General features: G+C 44.2%; 1 protein-coding gene across 1 annotated transcript; it reads left to right on the forward strand.

Annotated features, from left to right (window-relative positions):
* Positions 1 to 42: 42 nt before the first annotated feature.
* tex264b (testis expressed 264, ER-phagy receptor b) lies at positions 43 to 22,715 on the forward strand (the record flags this gene model as incomplete). Its single annotated transcript, XM_079748612.1, has 4 exons — positions 43 to 292; positions 4,497 to 4,748; positions 18,646 to 18,811; positions 22,441 to 22,715. Exons 1-4 carry the CDS (start codon positions 47 to 49, stop codon positions 22,713 to 22,715), a joined length of 939 nt encoding a protein of 312 aa, XP_079604738.1. The 5' UTR covers positions 43 to 46.

Consider the following 22,715-nt stretch of genomic DNA (forward strand, 5'->3'; position numbering starts at 1 on the left):
TGGTTCGACGTTGGAACCAGTTGATTTACCAGCATTGGGATCAGTTATGTCAGAATGGGCATTTCTCTGTATAATACTTAGTGTTCTGGGAACCATAGTAGGGTTTGTTTTGTACTTGAGAAATGTCTCCGAGATTATCATACGGTCTGGCTGTCCTCCAATCAAGAACATTACACTGGCCTATAAATTCAAGGAGGGACCATACAGAGAATGGGAACAAGTTTTGATGGAGTGTAGGAGTATTGAACCTAAGGTTGCCAACATTCGGGTATTATATGATGATCCTAAAAAGGTAAACATGCATATCCCTTCTTAGGCAATTCAATCAGTACATATGTTTTGGTGTTGCTAGTACAAGCTTCATATGTATTCATGTAAATGTTCATTTTATTATGTTTTAAGTCGACCGCTAGATGGTGGTAGAACCATGTTCCATAAACATTAACTACTATAGTTAATTTCAATACGTTTTGGGTCCTCCACTCTTAAGTCTTAATTATATATTGTCTTTGTTCCAACATGTGGATGTCTGTAGACCGATAAAATGACCGGTTTCTGTCTGTGCTCCACCATCTTGGTGGCTTTTTCTAGACCCAGCAGCATCTGTAGGATTGTATTTGTATTACGTTTTCAAATAGTTTGGCAGTCCAAACATTGGGTATGGGTTACATGGTAAAATATATTTCCTGTGTTGAATTGGTGCCAAATGAATGATATAAAATGCAGGTTTTCTTGTAAAAAAAAAAGCAGCATAGTGACTGTATTGACAGAGGCCAAGGCAGGTCCCTGCTTTATTTTTTCTTAAAGCAGACCTTTCATATGAAAGGGACCTTTAAACTAGTCTTTTCAGTTGATTCTTGGTGCATATCGCTCAACAAATCTGCAATAAATCAACCAATTGAACCTGGGGTCCTCATGCATACCACCTCGTAGGTACATTTCGTTAAGTAATTTTATTAATCCATCCCCTCCAATCCTCCCCTATGGTGACACCAAACTGTTCTATTCTATAGAACAGTTCTATCTATTAAACCAAGCGCAGACCTATACCATCTTATAGCCCACAGACCTGGTCAACTATGTAAAAATATGCAGTAGGCTAATTTTCTACCTCAGAACTGCATAACAACCAATGGCTATGCACCACAGGAAGGAATGTAACCGAAGTTGAATAGCTCCCTTTCTTGCTCCACTTCCAAACCCTTTTGTTTTATACTATCCCCTTTTCCCAAAGCCTGCAATTAGGCTAGCCATGGGTCCTTGCTCGTCTGCACACAGTCACAGCCAAGTTCTGATCCAAGTTCAGCTAATTGGCTTAATGATCCCAGCTCATTAAGGGTCCCAGCTCCAGAATGTGTTCCAGCCGCCAACGTTATTATTTTATAGTTTTATGGGAGGCATGTTGACATATAATCCAAATAACATATGTCCAAGGAGGAGGAGGGTTGAGTTCACTCTGCTCTGTCATTAATAATTGTTTAAACAAACGACATGTGCAAAAGCTTGCGTAGTAGACCCTGAGATGGTTGCCATGGATACAGGGCTGGATCTAGCACTTTCTCTTGCTTCAAACAGCAAGCGGGGATTACAGACCCCACTCACTGCACCCTCGTCCTGGACAGCTCTTCGCACTTTAAACGCTGGGAGGGGTTTTACTTCTTCTTTCCCAGTGTGCTACCCACCCTAGTACCTTGTGTGTATTTGTTCCTCTTTCATTAGTATGAGGCAGGCACCGTACGGGGAAAGTGGGACAGGTTGTGAATCAATAACGGGGCAAAGACAAGATGTGCTGCACTGTGGCTTCCACAAGGCTTTTTCCGGCCAGGGTCAGATTTCTGAGGCCCTTCAGACCAAAACAGTCAAAGTGAAGAATTCTTTGACAACCAGAACTATGCTGGTGGAATCAGAATGACTCATCTCTCCACACACCTATCTCGCAGATTGTGGTTAGTTGGTAGTCAACACCACATACAGTCAATACATCGCAGTCAAAAGGGTTGCAAGACCAAGGACAGGTTAGGTGACGTCAGTGAAAACTTGGTGATGATGTGTCTGGGAATCGTTGCGACAGCCGTTCCCAGTTTAATCCCCAAAGAAGTTGCATTTCAGTAATACCATGTTTTATTTTGGATATATATACTGTTCTATTTCACTCTCACTTCTACTCTTTTGATTTGGAATTTGGAAGGACATGATGCGCTCCTGAAGAATGCTCTATCCATTGTGGCTGGAGGGCTCTCATCTCAGTCGAGTGAACAGGCTTGTTGTGTAGGACAGATATTCACACTGGCACTGCCTCTCCTCGTTGTCTCCTATCCCTTGTTGTTAAGGAAACTAAGGCCTTTAGAAAAAATAATTAGTTTTTTTATAAACCTGAAACGTAACAAATTTATGTAAATCAATAAAATCATAGTTACCTTAATGACACGGTTATGGCATACACCGTGTTGAGAAGACCATTGGTCAGAGCCTATTCTATATGCTGAACACCCGCCTCACCCCAGACTTCTAATATGCATGCAGAACCTATTACAAAAGTCCTCTGAAGTTGTTGGCGTCGCACACTTTCCTTGACACTATGGAATGAAAGTCAGGTAATCCGTATCAAATTCAACATTTCCACACAGTTTATTTTTTCTCCCTGCTCTTGACGAAATTGAATGTATAACCTTTTGTGCACGCATGCACATACTCTTACATGTTGGCCTTTATCTCTACCTACCTAGAGGGATTACAATATTAATGTACAGTTAAAGCTTGAAAATGTATGATTCACACTGAGTCATTACCGAAATCCTTGTGAAATGCAGGCGGTAAATAAGGTTAGGCCTTGGCTGCAGCACATAGCCAAAGCACAATTCGGCCAGTAACGGCTCATAGCGTGGGATGGGAAGTGTGATAAAAAAGCAAACAATACAAGACTTATGAAGGAAGAACAAACCTTGCTCAGAACGCCATCACCCTATTGAAGGAGCTAAGAGTGGACCATGGTGAAGTGGCTCGCCAGGGAATTTTAGAATTGGATTCTTTTTTTTAATGGCCGTTCAGATTGGGGTCAAATGTAATGGTTATGGAGCTGCCAAAGGCTCCATTGAAACTAGTGCTCTGACTCGCACTAATGAGGATATATCCCTTAAACGTGGGCACCTGCCTGGCATTGAAAATCATTTATTTTCGGCTGAGGTGTTGTTTGTTTAATTTGTATAATATGCAACATATATTTTGGACTCAACGTTTTATAGACCCTATTCTAGTGGGGATTTTCTTTTAGCAAAGGAGATAAGGTGGAATAACTAAATATAATGAGCAAGTCCCAAGGTTTTGATCCGTATTCTTTAAGTAGGCTCTCATGGTTTTTAATAGAGGGAAAGGCATAGTAATGAAGGCGTTGTCCTGCCATCTCTCGTTCAGGGTGCTCTGTGGGTTAATTCGTAATAATGACAATAACACCAAAACCTTATATCCAAAAGGGGAAAACATTTTTGAACTCACAATGAATATTGAATATAATTAATCCAGTAAATGGCTTTTATGGTGTCTACAGTCATCCTATAGCCTATACCAGGGGTCGGCAACCCTAGGCACGCGTGCCACCACTGGCACGGGGCAGCATAAACAATGGAACACTTTGAAAAAAAAAACAAAAAAAAAACTTTTATTTTATTTTATTATTATTATTAAAAATATTCACAGCACAATGCGGCAGCATAATCATTGCTACCATTTTTTTTTTTGCACTTTATTCTGTTTTGGGCATTTCCTCCCAGTGCAAATATGTTTAAATCAGTTACAGAAAGCGGTTTTCTGAAATGGGATCAATTAATAGTTTTTAAACCTATGTTGTGAATAATAGAGAAGAAAATATTTTAAATATTATGTAAGTGGCCTGAATGCATTGCCTTCACATGGTTTTGCAAAGCTGTACATGTCTTAAAGATATTGATGTGGATGGTTCCAACATTCTCATATATTTTTGTTTTTTACATTTCTCACAGTACAAATATGTTTTTGAATGAGTTTCTGAATGTTTCTGATATGTAATTATAATTTGTAAGCCCATGTTGCAAATATAACAACCCAAAAAACATTTAAAATGTTGATGCATGATTGTGGACTATATGGAAATAGTACAATTCCAGGTCTTCTGGAAATGTTTTTGGTCGCTGTGTCATAATTCAGCTTAATTTTTAATATATTGTTGCTTAAGGCACACTCATTAACGAGAAAATGTCAAACTGGCACTGCATGTTGAAAAGGTTGCTGACCCCTGGCCTATACTATGACTGGTATCACCATAACAAAGGCTCCTGTCTGTCTGTGTATATATGTATGTGTGCTCTCCCTTGCCCTCTCCCTGTTCATAATGATACAGATTCTTTAAGGGTACTTTTTAATATGCAATTTATTATGATAATAATTTATTATTATCAATAATTACATGATTATCATTACTTCTTCCTGTTTCATTGTGTACAAATCTCTCTGTGTGTGTCTAGGCAGAGGGCGGCCGCTACGCTGTGGGCAGTATCCTGAGAGAGGGCGGCCGCGATGCTGGGGGCATTATCCTGAGGGAGGGACACGGCAGCAGTGGCGAGGGGCTAGGGCAGCGCTTCACCGAGGCTGGCTTCCAATTGTGCTCCTTCCCTGAAATCACTTACGCAGTCAGTGCCTCCTGCCCCCACGGTACACCTCTCTCAGTCCTGCTAGGGGCAAGACGCATGTACACCCGACTAGAAGACTACATAAAGGTATTGTCGTTCAATGTATAACCCTAAACCTCCTCCTTTATGCAAATTACCCATACAACAACAATCAGGGACAGTAATCTAGATACAAAGCAGAATAAGTGGTGTGAATGGTGATGGGCTGAAAAGGCCAGCACTCACTTGTCATTTATAGAGCTTTCATCCTCGGTTCCAAGCCCTCCTGCAACACAAATGGTAGCACACACGAGAACAGCCACTCGAGCACTCACAGTGTGTTTGCTTTGTCCAAAACGATGCATCAAGCGCTGTGGTGCTACACTGTAGAATAGCCCACCCGAAAGGACAAGGATTTACAGATAATATGCTATTGTGACGGGACCGTGCATTGTTCCATTGAGAAGAAGGAAAACGCAATCAATACATAAAGGCTCGGTGTTCATGCACAGAAAGGTAGTTCCAGCGTTACCATCCAGACATACACAGATTATGAGATTTCCCCTCATTTGTAGAAGTCAAGGGGACTGGGGCAGAGCGTGTGAGTGTGAGAAGGGCGTATGAGTTATACTGTGTAGCTATAACCCAGCACGCTTACTCCTCTGGCTGGTCGCGCCTGCGTGCCACACTAGGGCCATAAGTCAGGGCCCTGTGCCAGGGAGATTGTTGACGAACACCAGTTTAATTATGCTGCATGGGAGCACAGGTGGCTGAGCTTTGGGAGGCCCGGCCCGCCTGCCTCCTGTAGTACTCAATATGGGTTTGCCCTCACGTCGGCCATCTGCCATCTGCCTCGCCACTGTGGACTCCTGGGGTCTTCCAAGAGACACGCTTGACCCGACTTAACAGGGGTCAGCCACACGGCCAGAAAGAACCAAGATCTCCCATTGTCCGGCAACCATTCGTCTTCGGCCTTGTTTTGTCAGACACAGGTTTTCCACTTGTTCTGTGGCTGTTGTCCTATCTCAAAGTATTTGATCTTTAAATATTTCCAAGTAATATATCGATATTGGGGGCCATGCCTGCCGCTTACAGGCAGGCATGCCTTTGTAGCTTCCAGGATTGATGAAGTAGGGTCACAGAACCCCAACTCTGAGTCTTCAGTGCTTGATTCCAAGTCTTACAACATGAGTCTGAGTCACACCATAATATGAGTCTCAGCCACCACAACATGTGTCTGAGCAACCATAACATGAGTCTTATCCATCATAACATCAGTCTGAGTCACATGAAAACATAAGTCTGAAACACCGTACCCTGAGTTTGAGTCACCAGGATTTGAATGCATGAATAGATACCAGTCGACCCATATATTGCATGTATAACTAATGTATGAATAAGATGTCATACCTGACATACAAGTCCAAATTCAATCAGTTCGAACCCAAGTCCAGTGACGAGACATGAATATCTGTACCTCTGCAGCACTTGCTTCGGAAATATGCATCAGCACAGCAGAATAAGTTAAATTGGTGTTGTTCAATGTATCTTTGTACAGTTTGATGTTAGTACTTTTTGGTCCAACTTTTGGACAAGTGGGATCTGTTAAAATGCAAAATAATAATCCTAATATTAGCAAACTTACAAAACTTTAGAGGTTATTAGGGTTCAAAATAAGTCTCATTATTGTTGAGTAGGAGTACGAAAAATATCCCGAAAGACACACTTCCATGGGGAAGCTATTCTTTTGGCTAAGGGTACACACTTTCCATTATTGCTTTTTTCCCCTTAAGTGCACAAAAAGGTGTTGAATCCACTAATTAGCTAAATGATAAGAAATCAATGAATTAAAACTATTAAAATCCCCACAGATGAGTATATAAAGTAGAGTCTACTTTATATACTCATCAAACCAAGAGGCATTTGTTTTGTGTACTTGGACAAAATAAATGCCTCTTGGTTTGTGTGCGTATGCGTGTGTTTGCGTGTGCGTATGCGTGTGTGTGTCAAGTAGAATCCTAAATATGACCCATGGTGTGTTTGTGAACACTTCGTCCGTACAGCTCGCAGCTGGTCGTGTGAATGCGTTTAAGCGTATTTTCCCATTCCACAGCGAGGACCCCACCCTGCCAGAAGAGCAGGGAGCTCCGCTCCCATGACTGCTTCCAGCGTATCATTATTCTCTCTGTGCACCTGAGGGTCTCTTCCCTTCCCATGTCTATGCTCTACTTCTTCTGTGGTGCTGTTGATGTTGACCCAAGGGGTCACCGGCTTCACCCTCTCTCTCTCTCTCTCTCTCTCCCTCCCCGACCCGGCCCACTCTATGCTGGGCTCCCACGGGAGCCCCACAGCACGCTCCTCTATGTGGACTCTGTGTTGTGTTTTCACTCCGCAGCTCCTCTGCGTCTACCCTTGTTTTTAAACCAAAGCCTCGGGAACGCATGCTGCTTCATGCTTCTTTTGTTTGTGTTTCTTCTTTTTGACTGTGTTGTTCATTCATGTTTGATGATCCAATCGGCTTCCATTATTGACGGCGTGGCTGTGTCGCAGTTTGGCGTCAGCGCCCAGCCACCGCACTATTAGGTCCTATCGTTTTTAGCACTCATTTGGCTAAACACGCTCGGCTCCCGATTTCTGTGTTTATTCTGCCACTCCTTCCCTCCCCATGCACGCACAAATAAACACACACACGTACACACACACACGAACACACACGCATACACACGCACGCACACAGACACAGACGCCCAACCACACACAGACACCCAAGCACACACACACACACACACACACACACACGTGCACATACTCACAGAGAGACAAGCCATTTTTTGTATGAAGACAAACTGTGTTTGAAGAGGTGTTTTGCATTGGCCATGCATGTCTGCAGCTCTGGCCGCGGGGAGGGTCCCATGGGGTGAGACCTTTCCAGGCGGGCCCATCAGCATTAAGCAGGCCATGCCCGCCGCCACCAAAGAATATTTTGGTTGGTCAGACACTTTTTGAAGGTCAGGTCCATGGTTGAGGCTGATATTTGCCTATCCAGACTATCGACCAGAGCTGTGTGTGTGTGTTTTGTCGCTGGTGTATTCATCGTGGAATCGGCCGCAGATGCACCTGCTGCCCGGGAATAGGGTGAAGGAGGAGCGTGGGCCTGCTGACTGGGCTGAGGATGAAGATTGGAATAATGGCGACTCCTCTGCTGACATTCAAAAACGTGTTTGTAGAAAGGCAGATGATGGAACATTTGTTTGCTGAGGGCACTGTAATGTCTGGTTCGGTAAAAGAAGCTCCAGCATGTTAAGTGGCTGCCACTCCCGGTTAGGCTGTCTGGTCACGTAGTTTGGCTCCGGTACGGGTGGGTTGTTTCGCAGGGTTTGAAGGGAAATAAGCAGCCGTCTCATGCGGTGATTACGAACCTGGGCTAATGCACGTAGCGTCGATGCTGGAGTGCTGCTGAGCCGCACAGCTGCAGGTCCGCGGGGCCTGTTCAGCATGCACAACTCTTCAAACACGCACTCTCTTTAAACACGCGCGCGCTTTCCTGGCAAACGGTTCCGCTCTGTCGAGAAGGCCCGGGCATGGTCCAGGGACTCGGGAGCGGAGAAATGTAAAGCAGTCTTGTCAACATGTATTCATACAGGCCTCATTTAGTCCCATTGCGTCGCAGATCTACACTGGAGGTGCAGAGAAATGTCACGATTTCTGTTGGGAAGTTTAAATATGTATCTTTGCGTGATTCTTGTCTACACAAACGATTCACTCCATTGCCCCTTGGAGATTACTCGAGGGAATTCATCATTTACACTGCCTTCCTTCTACAAAGCTACGTATTCACTGAACCCTATACGTTTATCATGGTGAAGAAAAGCGATTGTGTAATTAGCAAGCTTTTAATTGCTTGTTGGCTTGTATATTAGGCTTTGGTTGGCCCCATTGTAGGACAGCTCAGCCCATAGGTTTTTATGAGGACAGCTTGACTTGTTTGTCTTGAGATTCCACTCAGGGTCGCCATTGACTTGCCATAAGCTCATTCCAGTCACAGACCTCTCTGTGGAGTTTGCCAGTTAAATGCTAGAACTTGACTTTCATCCCCCAGCAGCTGGGCCGGTTTAGGGTTGAATGTCACATCTGCATACGATTGATCAGGGTTAAAATGTATTCTGTTGAGTTCAACTGTCAATCTGACTCCAGATAGGAGGAGTTATGAGGATAGTTTTTTAATGTTCATGGATAATCTATTCAGAAATACATACTGAAAGGAATGTATTTCATTGTTTAACACGGTTCCTGTTGCATTTACGGTGTGTTAGAGTGCACATATTGATATTGAATGCTTGCAATCATGAGCATACATAACTCAATGCTGTATTGACATGACTAGGCTAATTCACAGTGGTTGACGTTTGAAAGTATATACATGACATTAATCTTCTAAGAAATGTGGGGTACCGAAAGGGTGGTAATGAGGTGTGACCTCGTTTCTATGAGGTGATTTAAAGGCATGTCCGCTCCATATCGGTGGAAATGAAACGGACTCTAATTGCCTTGGGGGTGAAAATAAACCGCGAGGCTCGTTCGGTTCTTCCTTTGTTAACAGGTTCTTTCCCCAATCAGTTAAATGGAGATCTCCAATCCAGAAATTGTTAATGTGTTTGAGGAGCCAGCTGAGGCAAGTTCATGTGAATACTCAACAATGATGAGCTAGTTAGCCTCTGCCCTGAACCTCATTATCACTTTTGAAAGCGAGCAAGACCTGACTCGTATTTGAAAAGGTTCACATCAATGGTCACCCACTATGGAAGTCAGACATTATTCAGTTATTATTGATCTATGTTCTCTGTGAGCTCCCGAGCTCCTGAGTGACTGCTCTGGGTGAACGGATCTACTCGTGTAGGGCTACTGGCTTTAAGATCCCTTAAAAAACGAAAATAGAAAAGTTTGTTTAATTGCCCATTTATTCCGAAGCTTTTAAGAGTTTATTTTTTTGTTCTTTCGCATGCACACGTACTGCACCATCTTTCTGTTGTTGTTGTTGTTCTGGGTTCATTTGAAGTGGTCACACATTCTGGTGCCTTGCATATTCACACAGCCACACATGCATCAACAAGCCTCTTCATCTTTGTCTCCTCCCAAAGTAATCCACCAACTTAGTAGCCCCTCAGAGATAGAGATGCAAATTGGGGGGGATTTGCTCCAACGTCCTCTTGAGGGGGTTTTCTGAAAAAGTAATTCAACAGGAAAATGGGAAACCATTCAAGTATGAGTCCAGCCCTGAGATTGGGCCACCTTACCGTGGTCCGCGGGGGATCAGAGCCCTATTGCACATTTGGCCAATGGAAGTAGGGGAAGATAAAGAAGACACAGGGGACTTAAGAGTGGGATGCTCCTTGGTTGACACTCACCCCGTCGCCAGCCTCTGTCTTGTTTATTCGGCAGGGCTGAATAAAGTGCACGGAGGGATTGTTGTTCCCTGAACTTTTCAAATGTGACGTGTGATGATGTCTATCGTTAGTCCTCAGATATCGGTCTGAATAAGAACCGCAACCTAGATGTGATGTTGACAATCAATCAATTCCTTCATCAACGCCTTGACAAGAATTGATCATTTATCTGTCAAGCTCTATATTTCAAGTAATACCTGGGAGAAATTCAAATTAAATAATACTGGGAACTTACATTAGGTACAGTATGCTTTTAGTTATACCTGGCAGTAGCTCCAACTCAACTCCAGTAATATCGGGGACTTACATTAGTTAAAGTCTGCTTTAAGAAATTCTACGGAGTAGCTAAAGCTCCGATATACTTTGAATTATACAACAGACTAGTACAAAACTTCCAGGAACAATGCCAGTAATACTGGGGACCAACATCGGGTACAGTATACTGCTACATGTATGACCATGCACACAGCATCGTCAAAAAGACAGAAGCGTGTTCAGTAGACTGAAAGTCGACAGAGTAACCCGAGTTCCGTCAGTGCACTTGATCAAAGTGTCATTGTTTTTGTTTTGGGCGGCTGGTTCAAGGCCAGCCAGGACGCAGTGGGCGGCCCAGCTATCCTGCAGCTCAGTCCTCTCTCCACCGAGGCTCAGCAATGGGCCTTGGGTTCCTCTGCTTGCCCTCCCACTCCTAATAGACATGCAGGTCCGGATAATTGGCAGAGACCATAATCGCCCTTGGGAGTTTCAGAGAGAGAGAGAGAGAGAGAGAGAGAGAGAGAGAGAGAGAGAGAGAGAGAGAGAGAGAGAGAGAGAGAGAGAGAGAGAGAGAGAGAGAGAGAGAGAGAGAGAGAGAGAGAGAGAGAGAGAGAGAGAGAGAGAGAGAGAGAGAGAGAGAGAGAGAGAGAGAGAGAGAGAGAGAGAGAGAGAGAGAGAGAGAGCAGCATGAGCTCTGTGTGTCTCTTTCATTTGAGAGATCGGTGAAAGATGGAAAAGGCTTCAACCTCTCACCAGTTGCTTCAAGATGGATCAAGAAATTAGACATTAAACATTTTTTAATTGTGATAATGAAGGTTTCATTTTCATACCTGACACAAGTAAGCAGTTAACATTTGTTGAACATTCTGCTAGAACAATGGGTGATTAAAAGTAGTGGAGTTAGCGGGAGGCAGGTTGTCTCTGCTGAACGCCTGGCAGTGCTCTGTAATCTACAGATTATTGTCATTAGAGCATCGCCTACGGAAAGCGTCCGCTTGTGAATTACATGGTTGGTCCAGCTGCAGAGGTCTTTAACGTTTGCCTCGTGCTGTACTTAATGAATGCTCTGGAGGCCAATGAGAACAGGGCTCGACAGGATGACATTGAAACACAGGACAGAGGCCAATCACAGGCCGGATGAGTCCAGCGCTTAGGACCTTTTTTCAGCAATCCATCAATCCCTCCGTCCATCCATTTAAATGAACTTAATACAGTTGTTTTTTTATTTAGTTTAATTCTCATCCTCTTTCTTTAATAATATTAATAAATAAGATATTATAATAATTATAATTATTTATGTTATTAGTATTATTATAGTAGTAACAATAATGAATATTTTATAGTAACAATTTTGATAGTTGAGCAAATGTGGATAATTTTATGCAAAACACAACAGCACTGTAATTTGTCAAAGTGAGAGCTTTATTCTGTAGCAGTAACAGGTTCCCTGGTGATTCCAGATGTTATCGAAGCGTAACGGTCCATGGTGGCTCGCGTCCAAAGGGAATAGAATTGTTGGATCTCAGAGATGTGCTCTAGAATACATTCTGGAAGGGCTTGTGTCTGTGTGGGGGTGACACATGCTGGTGGACTCTCAGCTACTTTCCATGTTAGAAGCTCCTAAGATGTTTTCCTCCACTACAATTAGATCTGTGTGCGTTTGATTTGGCCTGCATTCAAGCTATTTTAACTTGACCTCGGATTGGTCGGCTTATTGAGTGTGCTCTCGACTTTTGGAGGCGCACATTAAATAAAGCCTCTTCGGCAGGAGTTGTGATGAGGTGTTTTGTTGACACATCACTCTGAATTATGACTCACTTTTCTCCTTTTACTGAAAAGTCATGACCTTTTCTAGCTTCACATGCGAGTATCTGTGGTATCTGATTTTAATCATTCCTGCCTAAGGCAACCCACACTAGGGATGATGCATCTCGCTACAGACCCTGTCACGCTTGAACCATTATGTAATATTGCAAAGTGAAGTCATGTTTCAAGGCTTCGGCACTCAGAGCAGACCTTGCTTTCGTAGTGACATACTGATGCAAAACCGGCGATTACATCAGGACAATTTCTGGAAGAAATTAGATTTTATTGTTCAAAATATGATCGACGCGTGCAGAAGTGACTAAACCAACCAGCCGGCTGTGTGTGAGTCCGTTACAGGCTGGATATTACGGAGAAGCCCTAACCCTGAATGTATTATTGGTGGTAAATGTAGATCCTGCCGGCAGCTAGGTTTATTAGATACGATCACTAATACACGATGATTTAGTTTCCAAGTTTGAGACTGATATAAACTTTAGTAGTACGGTGGAAAATACCATTTGTATCTATTGCCTTCAGCTCATCCAACTACAAGCATTTGAATCAGTTTGAAACAATATTATCTTAACAAAAACACTAGTAACAATACAGTGTGCACTCAGCTGCAAAAAAGTATAACATTTATTTAACTTATTGTATTTATCGTACATTTATTTAAATAATAGCTGCAGGAACAGAAACAGGGTGGAAAATGTTCAGTGTGTCTTGTTTATTATTATTCTGGGTTTCCTCTGGGTATTATTCCATATTTGCAGGTTAAGCTAATTGGAGACCCTAACTTGCCTGTGGGTATGAGTGAATGTGCTAGTGAGTGCACCTGTGTCTCTCTGCATTTTGCCTCAAGACAGCTGGGATAGACTCCAGCATGTCCAGGAATAAGTGGTGGGAGAAAGTGGAGAATAAATATTATCCAAAAGGTTAAGCTGATGGTTACTTTGATGAATGTCATGGCAGTGGTCCGACCTTGATGCGCATGCGTGCAGCCATCCAGGATCTTTGTGCTTGGTTCAAGTTGAAGCCCCCGAATTTTGCGTAGTTATGATGGTGCAACGTGTTGAAATCCATTGTGCCACTGATAGCAATCTGGTGACAATCTGGTTCAGCCGTTGAGGAAAATAGTCCTCAGAGTACAAGGAGCAGCTTCTTATAAATGTTATATGAGACGATGGTGATGTGTTGCATTAATTCTAACTAGGTAATCTCTTGTTGTTAGACGGAAGACATCTGTATTGCAATTGAAGTACACCAGAATTGACTTATCCAAACAAGTGCATTTGGAGAATAGGGGAGTTCAGTAAGGTGCTTTTATGTACAGTATTTAACAATTGAAACTGACAATTGCGATGCCATGCAGAAATGCTATTTGCTATTAATACTCATACTTATGATGCTGCTTAGGTTTCGCCTCACAAGCTAGGACAGCAACATGCCATTTTATTAGATTTCTTTATTTCTTTCCTCCATATGTAGACAAAGTTGCTAAAGGACAAGGTTTATTTAATATCTCTTTACCACATGTCATGTGACCCTCTCCCCCCATCAGCTGACCTCTATGCAGCTGTCACTTGTGTTTTGATTCTCCGGCCCATAACCTCTGGGGAAAAGTGTTGAATGCTGAGGCTGATTGCTGTCCCCTGAATCAAAGTGAGTGTCTAAGATGGTCATTTGTCAGACCCTCTTCCCCTCTCCAGTTTAGGTTTCATATAAAACTTGCAGTAATGCCCATATTTTTTCCTAGAATCCCAAAACGGTACATTTGCAACGCATCATCTGCTGTGTCAGAGAACCTGGTAGAATAGTGTGGACTGAATAAATGTTATTATCAATATAGTGTTATACCCTACAATAGAAAGAACATTGGGATAATTTAGCCATAAGGCCACGTTTCTTCAATTGATGCACTATCATTCTCTGATGCACCGGCACTACTAGTTCCTTCACATTGGAGAGAAGATGGGTTTCACCAAGACTGGGACATAAGAGTAGCGTATGTTTCACATCGGGTGTGGCAGGGTCCTCCGTTCTTGTTTAAAAGCTCTAAAAATAACGCACACTTTCATTTATTTATCCAAAGGCATATGTGATGTATCTGCACAGGGCTTTCCTGCAGCTGTTCGTCCCCAAGCTGAGGGAGGAAAGGAGAGGGCGAGAGAGAGAGAGATGAGATGATGCGATGAATCCTCACATTCATATGATGTACTACGCACGCACGCACACACGCACGCACGCACGCATGCACGCATGCACGCATGCACGCACGCTCATCCCACTTGATATAATTGGGATGCTAATATGCTAAGTCAGGAGTTTAGGATCTGGGTATCCACTTGTTTGTAGTTGACCCTGGGACCCTGGGTATATCTCAGTGTCATTTGTAATACTCCAACTCAATCGTAAGCAAAGTACGGCTAGTAGATCTACCTCATAAGGAGAGAATATGTTAATGGCTCAAAAATGCACTAGGATTAACCCGAGGGCACTCTGGTGAAGGCCCACCATCCCATTCCCACAGTCCCCTACGTGATTATACTATCTTACAAGGCATAGCTTGTGTCAGCGCTTCCAAAGCTGCTTTAAATACTGACTTCTCTCGGTCCCATTTGGTGAGACACCGGCTCGGTCAGGATAGCTCGGGGTAGCTCAGGGTAGCTCACCGGGCCACTGACTAGTTTCAGTGGGCCGGTGATTCCAATGGGAGAGTAGTGAGTGAAGGGTACCTGGAGCGCTGCCGGGGAGCTAAACTTCTGGTCCTCCAAAGGGCAGAGTTCCCCCTCCGAACATGAGGACAGCCAGCAGGCGCCTGCTAGTCTCCTGCTAGTCTCCTGATAGTCTCATAAATCAGACTTTAGAGTGATATCTGATGGCAAACGAGCTAAAATCATGGGTGAGCGGGGCGTTTAACTTTCTTTTGCTTAATATTTGTTTCGACCGATGATGTTGCAGGATTTGGGTATCTGTAAGCGTGTAATTTAACATAAACTCAGCAGTAGTAAAGTCTACAAAAGTGTTGAATCAACCGACCACCATAGAAATACTCTTATTAAAATTCCACTCAGAAAGTTTCATCCACTCGTGCAAATGAGTTTCTCTAGGGTGGAATATCTCGGTGGGCGCAACGCCCCTTTGCAGTTTCTGGTTTCCGGCACAGGCTTTGTGCCGTCTCCCCCCGGCAGTTCTGCTAGAACATACTCAGACTGATTAGACTTCTGAATGCCCACCGCTTCAGTAGTAGGAAAGTTAGCTGCTGACGTAATACACCAGTCTAGGGACTCTTTGCAACAAAGTTGTGCAATGAGTCCCTTTGATTCCAAACCACAACCAGCAGATCTCACCAAAGATACTTAAATTAAAGTATCTTTGGTCAAATCTTTGGTCACTCTTGAGTTCCTCAGTTGAACCAAAAGTATCAGAACCCATAGCAGATTCTGGGCTGATGTGCTGCCTGTCTGATTTGTCACTACATGTTCCTTGAGTCCAATATTCCATGGATGGTTTACTGGTTTTCTACCATCGATCCTGGGATGAATCCGTGGTAGGAAAACCAGGACACCAAAGCCCACCAACTTCCTGTAGCCAATCACCAGTGAATGCTGCAAGAAAGCTTGCAAGCGTCTTTATGAGTTCTTCTGTATTGGTGCAGGGATTGCATCAGTTGACATGAAGATTGACATCTTGTCAGTATCCTGTTAGCTCATGTAACCGAATATGTACAGGTTGAGTGTCCCCGGCCCCTTACTAAGAGTGGAGTGAAGAGTCGTGACAGGGATTGTCACCTTCAGAGTCCGACATATTGGAGTTGATGTAGAAAAGCACTTCAGGAAAAAAACAAACCTAGAGTTTGTTGAAACTGGGGGAAATAACATGTTGATTGCTATTCACTACAGCTGGGAGCAACCCCAGGGCCACGGCTGTTACACTTCAAACCATATGTTTTGCTGCCCTTTATCACTGACCTTTTTGAAGAGCTTCCTTTCAGCCGGAATACCAGCCAATTACACAGACCGCACAACCGGGGAGAGTAGAACCTGCGTCTGAATACCAATCAGTTAAGAGGGTGCGCTCCCCCCCCCTCCAATACTTGTGTGGCCGTCCATCCCTGCTGTTCTGGGGTCGTCCCACGGCCCTCCACTGGGCGTCTGCCACGGATGAGCTCTTTCACGTCTCTTTGGCCTCCAGAGAAAAGCTCTGTGCATCTCAATGGCTTTTACTGTAACAAAGGTTAGTGATTTGGTAGCGATAGGGAAACTATGTTTAACACGCAAAGCAGGTTTGTTCTTGTGCTGCGGCATTTGATCAGGATAGTCTTGGCTCCTGCTACATTGATGTCGGTGAAGATGAGGCTTAAAGTGAAGTGTGTATGTGTCGCGATGTGTGTGTGTGTCGCGATGTGTGTGTGTGTGTGTGTGGGTGTGTGTGTGTGGGGGTATGTGATATTTTCTCTATCCCTACCAAATATGTGTCATGTTAAGTCTCACAAAATGCTACACATTTTTTGACATTCAGGCAGGTGACCTATAATCTTGTAATAATCTTGAAGATTTTCATGTAAATAAATGTAATTAAACTTTCTATTGCAGAATAAGGTAACAATATGGAGATAAAGCTGATGGCTAACTGATGAAAGCCCATGCATTTGAAGTATCATGAATATTACAAACTGGGTGACGGTGTCAACCTTAACTGGAGAAATCACAAGCGGGGCGCAGTTAGTGTCGTGTTTTCCATCACCCAGCATTGGTTGTTCCAGCAGAGAGTGTAGTAGTTTATAGGATAATACCGGTCTGGGAAATCAAACCATCGTTACCGTCTATCCTTGCCTCACCAAAACATCGGTTACCAATACAATTTGTGTTGAACTAATTCTGCCGGAGAGCATTTAGTCTGTGAGCGCCTGCCACAAATAGCACTTTGCTCTTTTGGAATCAATATGTGTTGGTCAGTACAGAATCAGTGGGCAACGTAAAGGTGAATCGTCCATAAAGTATTTACCAATCGTCTCTGTTTGCAAAAAGACCAAAGTGCAATACTGCAATTGTTCAAAAGTCATTTTGAAAAGGGATGCTTTAGTGAAGCCAGGAGAGACGGTTACAATGGCTCCATCACCCAGACCCACACCAGTTCCCTCACAAAGCCTTCAAAACTATTTCCACCAATCGCCCACAAAAAACGTGACACATCTGAGATTCACATGAACACCCTGTGTGTGTTACCTTTGCGAGAGAGAGCCTTCTATCTGGGACACTCGCCAACCCGAGTGCACGCGTGAGCAGGAGTGCGTGCGTGCGTGCAGGCGAGCGAGCGAAGGCCGGCGACACCCTCGCACATGAAAGGTTAATGAGCGGGCAGACGCACGGCCGCGCCGCGTCACGAGCAAGAGGCATCCCTCTCTGCGCCCGGCGGAGTGTAGCGGGCGCCGCGAGGGAGCGAGCGCTGTACTGTTAATTCAGTCAGCTGGAGCCAGGGAGGGGTCACGCATACATAAAAGACAGATAGCGGAGGGGATCAAAGGAGGGGAGGGGAGGGGGGGTGGGGATGGAGGTAGCGAGGCAGGGGGCTCACTCTATTGCGGGGCCGGGTGCTGCCGGTTACCCGGCTCGGAAATCAAAGAATTCTCTCTCTCTCTCTCTCTCTCTCTCTCTCTCTCTCTCTCTCTCTCTCTCTCTCTCTCTCTCTCTGTCTCTCTGTCTCTCTGTCTCTCTCTCTCTCTCTCTCTCTCTCTCTCGCACCTCTCGCGTGCGCACGCTGACGGCAGACTGTGAGCAAACAAGGATGGTTTTCTTTTTTTTAACGGCTTGGCTGCCATATGCTTCTTGTTTTTGTTTTGCACTGCTTCATGACGTTACAGTGAATCGCGTACACACAATATTTTTGAAAAGCAGCCTCTGATGGCGAGTGGATTTTTATTCAAATGTACCTCTTCTTAAACGAATACTTAGTATAACATTGACATGAAGTTGTAATTAAAAGTAATCTGTGGATTATTCATAGTCAGGGGTGTACTGGGAAAGGACTTCAGCCTGGTGGGGGTTGGGGGGGGTGTCTCTATGACAGTCAGTTACGATTTTGGGGCCCTGCTTCATCTTTCTTCGATAGTTTCGGCCCCTCCTTCCCTTTTCAACCTTTTCTTGTAGATGGCGTCCGTTGGCCATCTCGATGCCGCGTGCTACTTTTTCATTAACACGCTTTAACTAAGTCAGTTGTGAGTGGCCAGTGAGCCAAGTCCCAGAACAGGCTCGCAACACAACCACACACACACCGCGAATTACAGGCACACAGAGAGGGCCGGGTAAAGAGACAGACAGGGGGATCAAGGATCTTTTGATCTCATCTCGGTCGCCCCCCATGAGATTTGTCCTATCGTGCCCGTCGGCAAGCACAACAATGATCATAGATCAGAGTTTGTCTGTTTTATCATTTCACAAATCCCTGGTCATGCTGTTTTCCGTTAAGCATTGTGCCCCTTCTTTCCATTGTGACCCTAGGAGAGGAAGCTGTGTGCCCACCCGTACGTCGAAGTCTACAGCCTGGGCCGGGTCCAGTACATGGTCCCTCTGGCCCGCCAGGGAGACTTCTACGTGCCTGAACTCCGCCAATCAGAGAGGAGGGTTTCCGCAGGCGAGTTGTCGGGGAGTGAGTCAGACGTCTCAGGTAGGTTGTTTTCAGCTGGCCCTTTCTGATGGACTCTTTCATCTAAAACACATTATATGTTTGGACCATTTTTTACACATGACTTTTTTCTACCCCCTTTCTTCATGTGTCCGCAAGGTGGTAATGGATCCTTTACAGCATCTTTACACCTATAGGATAGAAACCACAGGCTTATTGAAACACTCTCCCCCGGGGGAAATTACAGCAGGGAAGGAAAACCTTTTTCGGAGATGGCAGCGTTTAGATGATACTGCGTGTTGCACATGCTGTATGAATGTTGTACCCTTTCTCAAGATGGCTTTCTAGTTGGTAATCATTTGAATGACTTGTGTTGTGTCCTCCTCAGTCACGGAATCTGAATCTGAGCAACAGTGGTGACATCACATCTAGTTCTCCAATCACCTTCAAACTAAACTGACCAGAGGTCGCTTATCCAAGGTCTGAGCGGGGCTTGTGCAGTTGCTGCCAGATTGTATATTAGTCCACATTTTAGAATAGGGGAAGGGGATTGATTGGCCAAGCCAGTGGCTCAGAATACAATTCTCCTAAACTATCTTTTTTTATTTGTTTGGTGTTAAAAAACACCCAGCAAAGATAATTGCTTGCCGCTTGGCACAAATTAAATTCTAGTTAAATCAATTGTAATTGGCTTAAACTGCAGTGTCCACATTCGGCAGCTGCTTCTACAATATCCACCTTGTTGCACCCGGTCGGATCCCGTCGGCGCTGCGGTGTGGTTCATTAACTGAGTTCACAGAGACACTGGGCCGAGATTGACACCTCTAAGGTGCTAATGAAAAGAACGATCGGCAAAGCCTCCTGGTGGAGATGTGATGTTATTCCCCCAGGAGGGGCTTCACATCTCAGGGGCCGCATAGGGATGGACAGCTGCTCAGTGACTCCATGGTAGCCAGGCCAAGACGATCAAATTCACCGTTGACTCTTGACAGCCTAATTGTATGGTTGATTTGTGAAGATTGAAATGAAGGTTTGATTGTTTTGTTCTATTCATTTATTTTCGTGTTTTATTTTGATGATGTTCATTTGTATCTTGAATGAGGTTAAAGTAATTGTTGCGTCCGGTTCCCATGCTTCCTGGAAAAACCTGGAAGACTTCGATCATATGTGCGCACTTTTGTTGGCAGGGCCTTGATGTTGAGCACCTATTGTCACTGAAATCCTCTGAGGCTGAAGGACCTTAGTTAAAATGCAATTTATTTTCTGTGCTGGCATATAATGCACCCTACCTGAATATTCCTCTCTATGATGGTTCTTCCATATTACCAGATAACAGAAAATCAATATATGGGATGTTCTTGGTGTTGACTGCATGTGACACCAAGTCAAAGGTAATAATACAGAATCGCTGAAGTTTGTTCACAGCTGTCTATGATGAAATAAAAAGACATTGTCTATCATGCTACTCATTCAATATAGATCAGGGTGGCCGCTACTGGCATACAGTGACATGAACCTCGGTGAACACAGAAAGGCTATGGAAGATGTTCTGGAAAATAACTGGAAAATAGTACACTGAAAGCGGGGGAGCCCTTTGCCTGTGACATTGATTGATGGCTCCATTCCAAGGGTCTCTGAAAAGAGCCAGTGCAGGTCCATAACCAGGAATGTCAATGTTAACCTGTGTACTTGTAACCCTTCATAGCAGGTGAATGACAGACTTGACATTGTTTTAGTCAACCAGATAGTTTTGTGTCAACATAGCTTAAATAAATGGATGATTAACTTGTCAAGCTTACTATAATTTAGCGACGTCTCTGATACACTAATGCATATTTGTGGGCGAAAAATGTCCAATAAACTCATTGAGGGAAAGCTGCAGAAAGCAAAGAAAAATGGGAAAGAAAGTACGGTGGTAAATGCAGAGGTAGGAGAATGGTTTGACAGCTTGAAGGATGGCTGCCCTAAGGGGTGCTAAACTTTTTTTCTGTTATTGGCATTTAGGCAGCAGAGAATTGGGATATCTTCCACATTTTACGCCTAATATGTGTATACCAAAACAAATGGGATTTCCTTTCCATTGTCTAATTGGATTTTTGTTGGATTGGCTTTAGGCACCGGGTCAGTGGAGAATGGTATTTCAGCCCAAGCAATATTAGATCAAAGTTTCAGAACCCTTGAATCCCTGAATGGCCCCTGCAGTACAGAACTTAATTTCCGGGTACATTCTGTGGCTGCGCGGGACCGGATTATTTATGGCATACAATCATCAGGTTGACTGCATGAAGATCCTCTCGGTTGAACACTTAAACACTCATCTTCTGGGAGCGGAAGGCGTGAACATGTGTCAGACAGACCCAGACAGAGCAGAGACATTGGTGCCATCTCCCTATTAGAGGTGGATCTTTCCCTCATATGAACAGAACCTTTGCTCACTACTACTGAATATCTTTTTTCCCCCATCATTCAATTCATGTGTTTCATCACACAGGCCTTTTCTCCTTAATTATGAATAATGAGGGTATTTGACAATGGGTTCTCCCCCCTCCTCCTTCCCCCATCCCTTCATCTCCACCCGTATCTTATTGGCAGTACACTTTACTATTTTGAGGATATCTTTTCACACCAAAATTAATGGAGGCAATAATGTGTTTATCAGCTGCAGACTATGCTATTATAAAAAGCTTATGATTCTATTGTGGGGAAGTTTTGTCAGACTCAACTCAACAAATATGATTTCATTCAATATGAATTCCATAATTTAAAAACAATAGCGGAATAATCAAAACGAGCGCTTAATTAACATTCTTAAGACAAATTTTATCGCTGGATTCGACACTCTGCTGCAACAGCAGTCACCAGAGACAGAGCAGGGTGTTGCTGGTGAGTCACTCGCTAATTAGCAACTGGCAAAATCAAGAGAAAAGCAGAACACCTCTAAAGATAGTATTTATAGTGAATTTACTTGTGTGTGTCGTACTTCCTCCGTTTTGTGCCAAAATGACATTGGGAGTCACATATTATTCATATGTATTATTTATTACATCCTTTTGTTTGCAAAAGATTCCTCCCTCATATTAATCAAACCCCACTGGTTTATAATGATATATAAATAACATATTATTAAGCTGAATTAGTGGCATTCTCCGTGTTGTATCCAATCACAGCATGGGGTGTTGTTTCCTATGTCTAATGTTATGTTCTTATTGATGGGAAAATAGAGAAACAAACAGCAGCAGAATGCGAGTGATTGCTTATTGAAAACAATTGCTTGTTTACTTCCTGCACAGCCACAAAAATATACCGCAATAAGCAATTAAAAGCCTTCCTATCAGATCGGTTATTATTTATTAAAATGTCTCTTTACACTCCAGAGTTGGTTGAGGCGCAGTGCCAGCCTAAATATTTCAAAAACGGTTCCTGGATACTCGCGTGTGTGTTATGAGATAACTAGAGTTTGGGGAAGTGTATCTCAGGCAGCGTTTTATTTTTTTATTTGCGCACACTTTCCAAACAATCCAAACCGATCACGATGAGGAAGTCTCTCAAACTGCTAACGCTGGTTGTTTTCTCTCCACAGAGTCCTTATAATCACCAGCGCCCTCACCTCGCTCCTCCCGGGGCCCGCGGTCCATCCGTCTCACTCTGTCTCGACGTGTTTCGCCCTGCAGGTGCGGACTCCAACAGCGAGTACAGCTCGGAGAGCGGGGTGCTCCTGAGCGACAGCCGGGAGGGCTCCGTCACCAGGTCCTCGCCGCCCAGGTGCTCCCAGGGCCGGGAGAGGAGGCGGACGGAGGGCCCCCGGGAGAGGGGCCCCAACGCCGCCGCCTCCTTCAGAGGCCCGACCGGGCGGGGCCGAGGGGCTGGGGGCAAAGGCCCGGTCGTTAGTGAGGAGAACCACCAGGAGAAGGTGGGAGAGGTGGCCGTGGGGGGTGGGGAGGAGTGA

The sequence above is a fragment of the Pollachius pollachius genome (assembly GCF_949987615.1).
Source record: "Pollachius pollachius genome assembly, chromosome: 12".
NCBI lineage: Eukaryota > Metazoa > Chordata > Actinopteri > Gadiformes > Gadidae > Pollachius > Pollachius pollachius.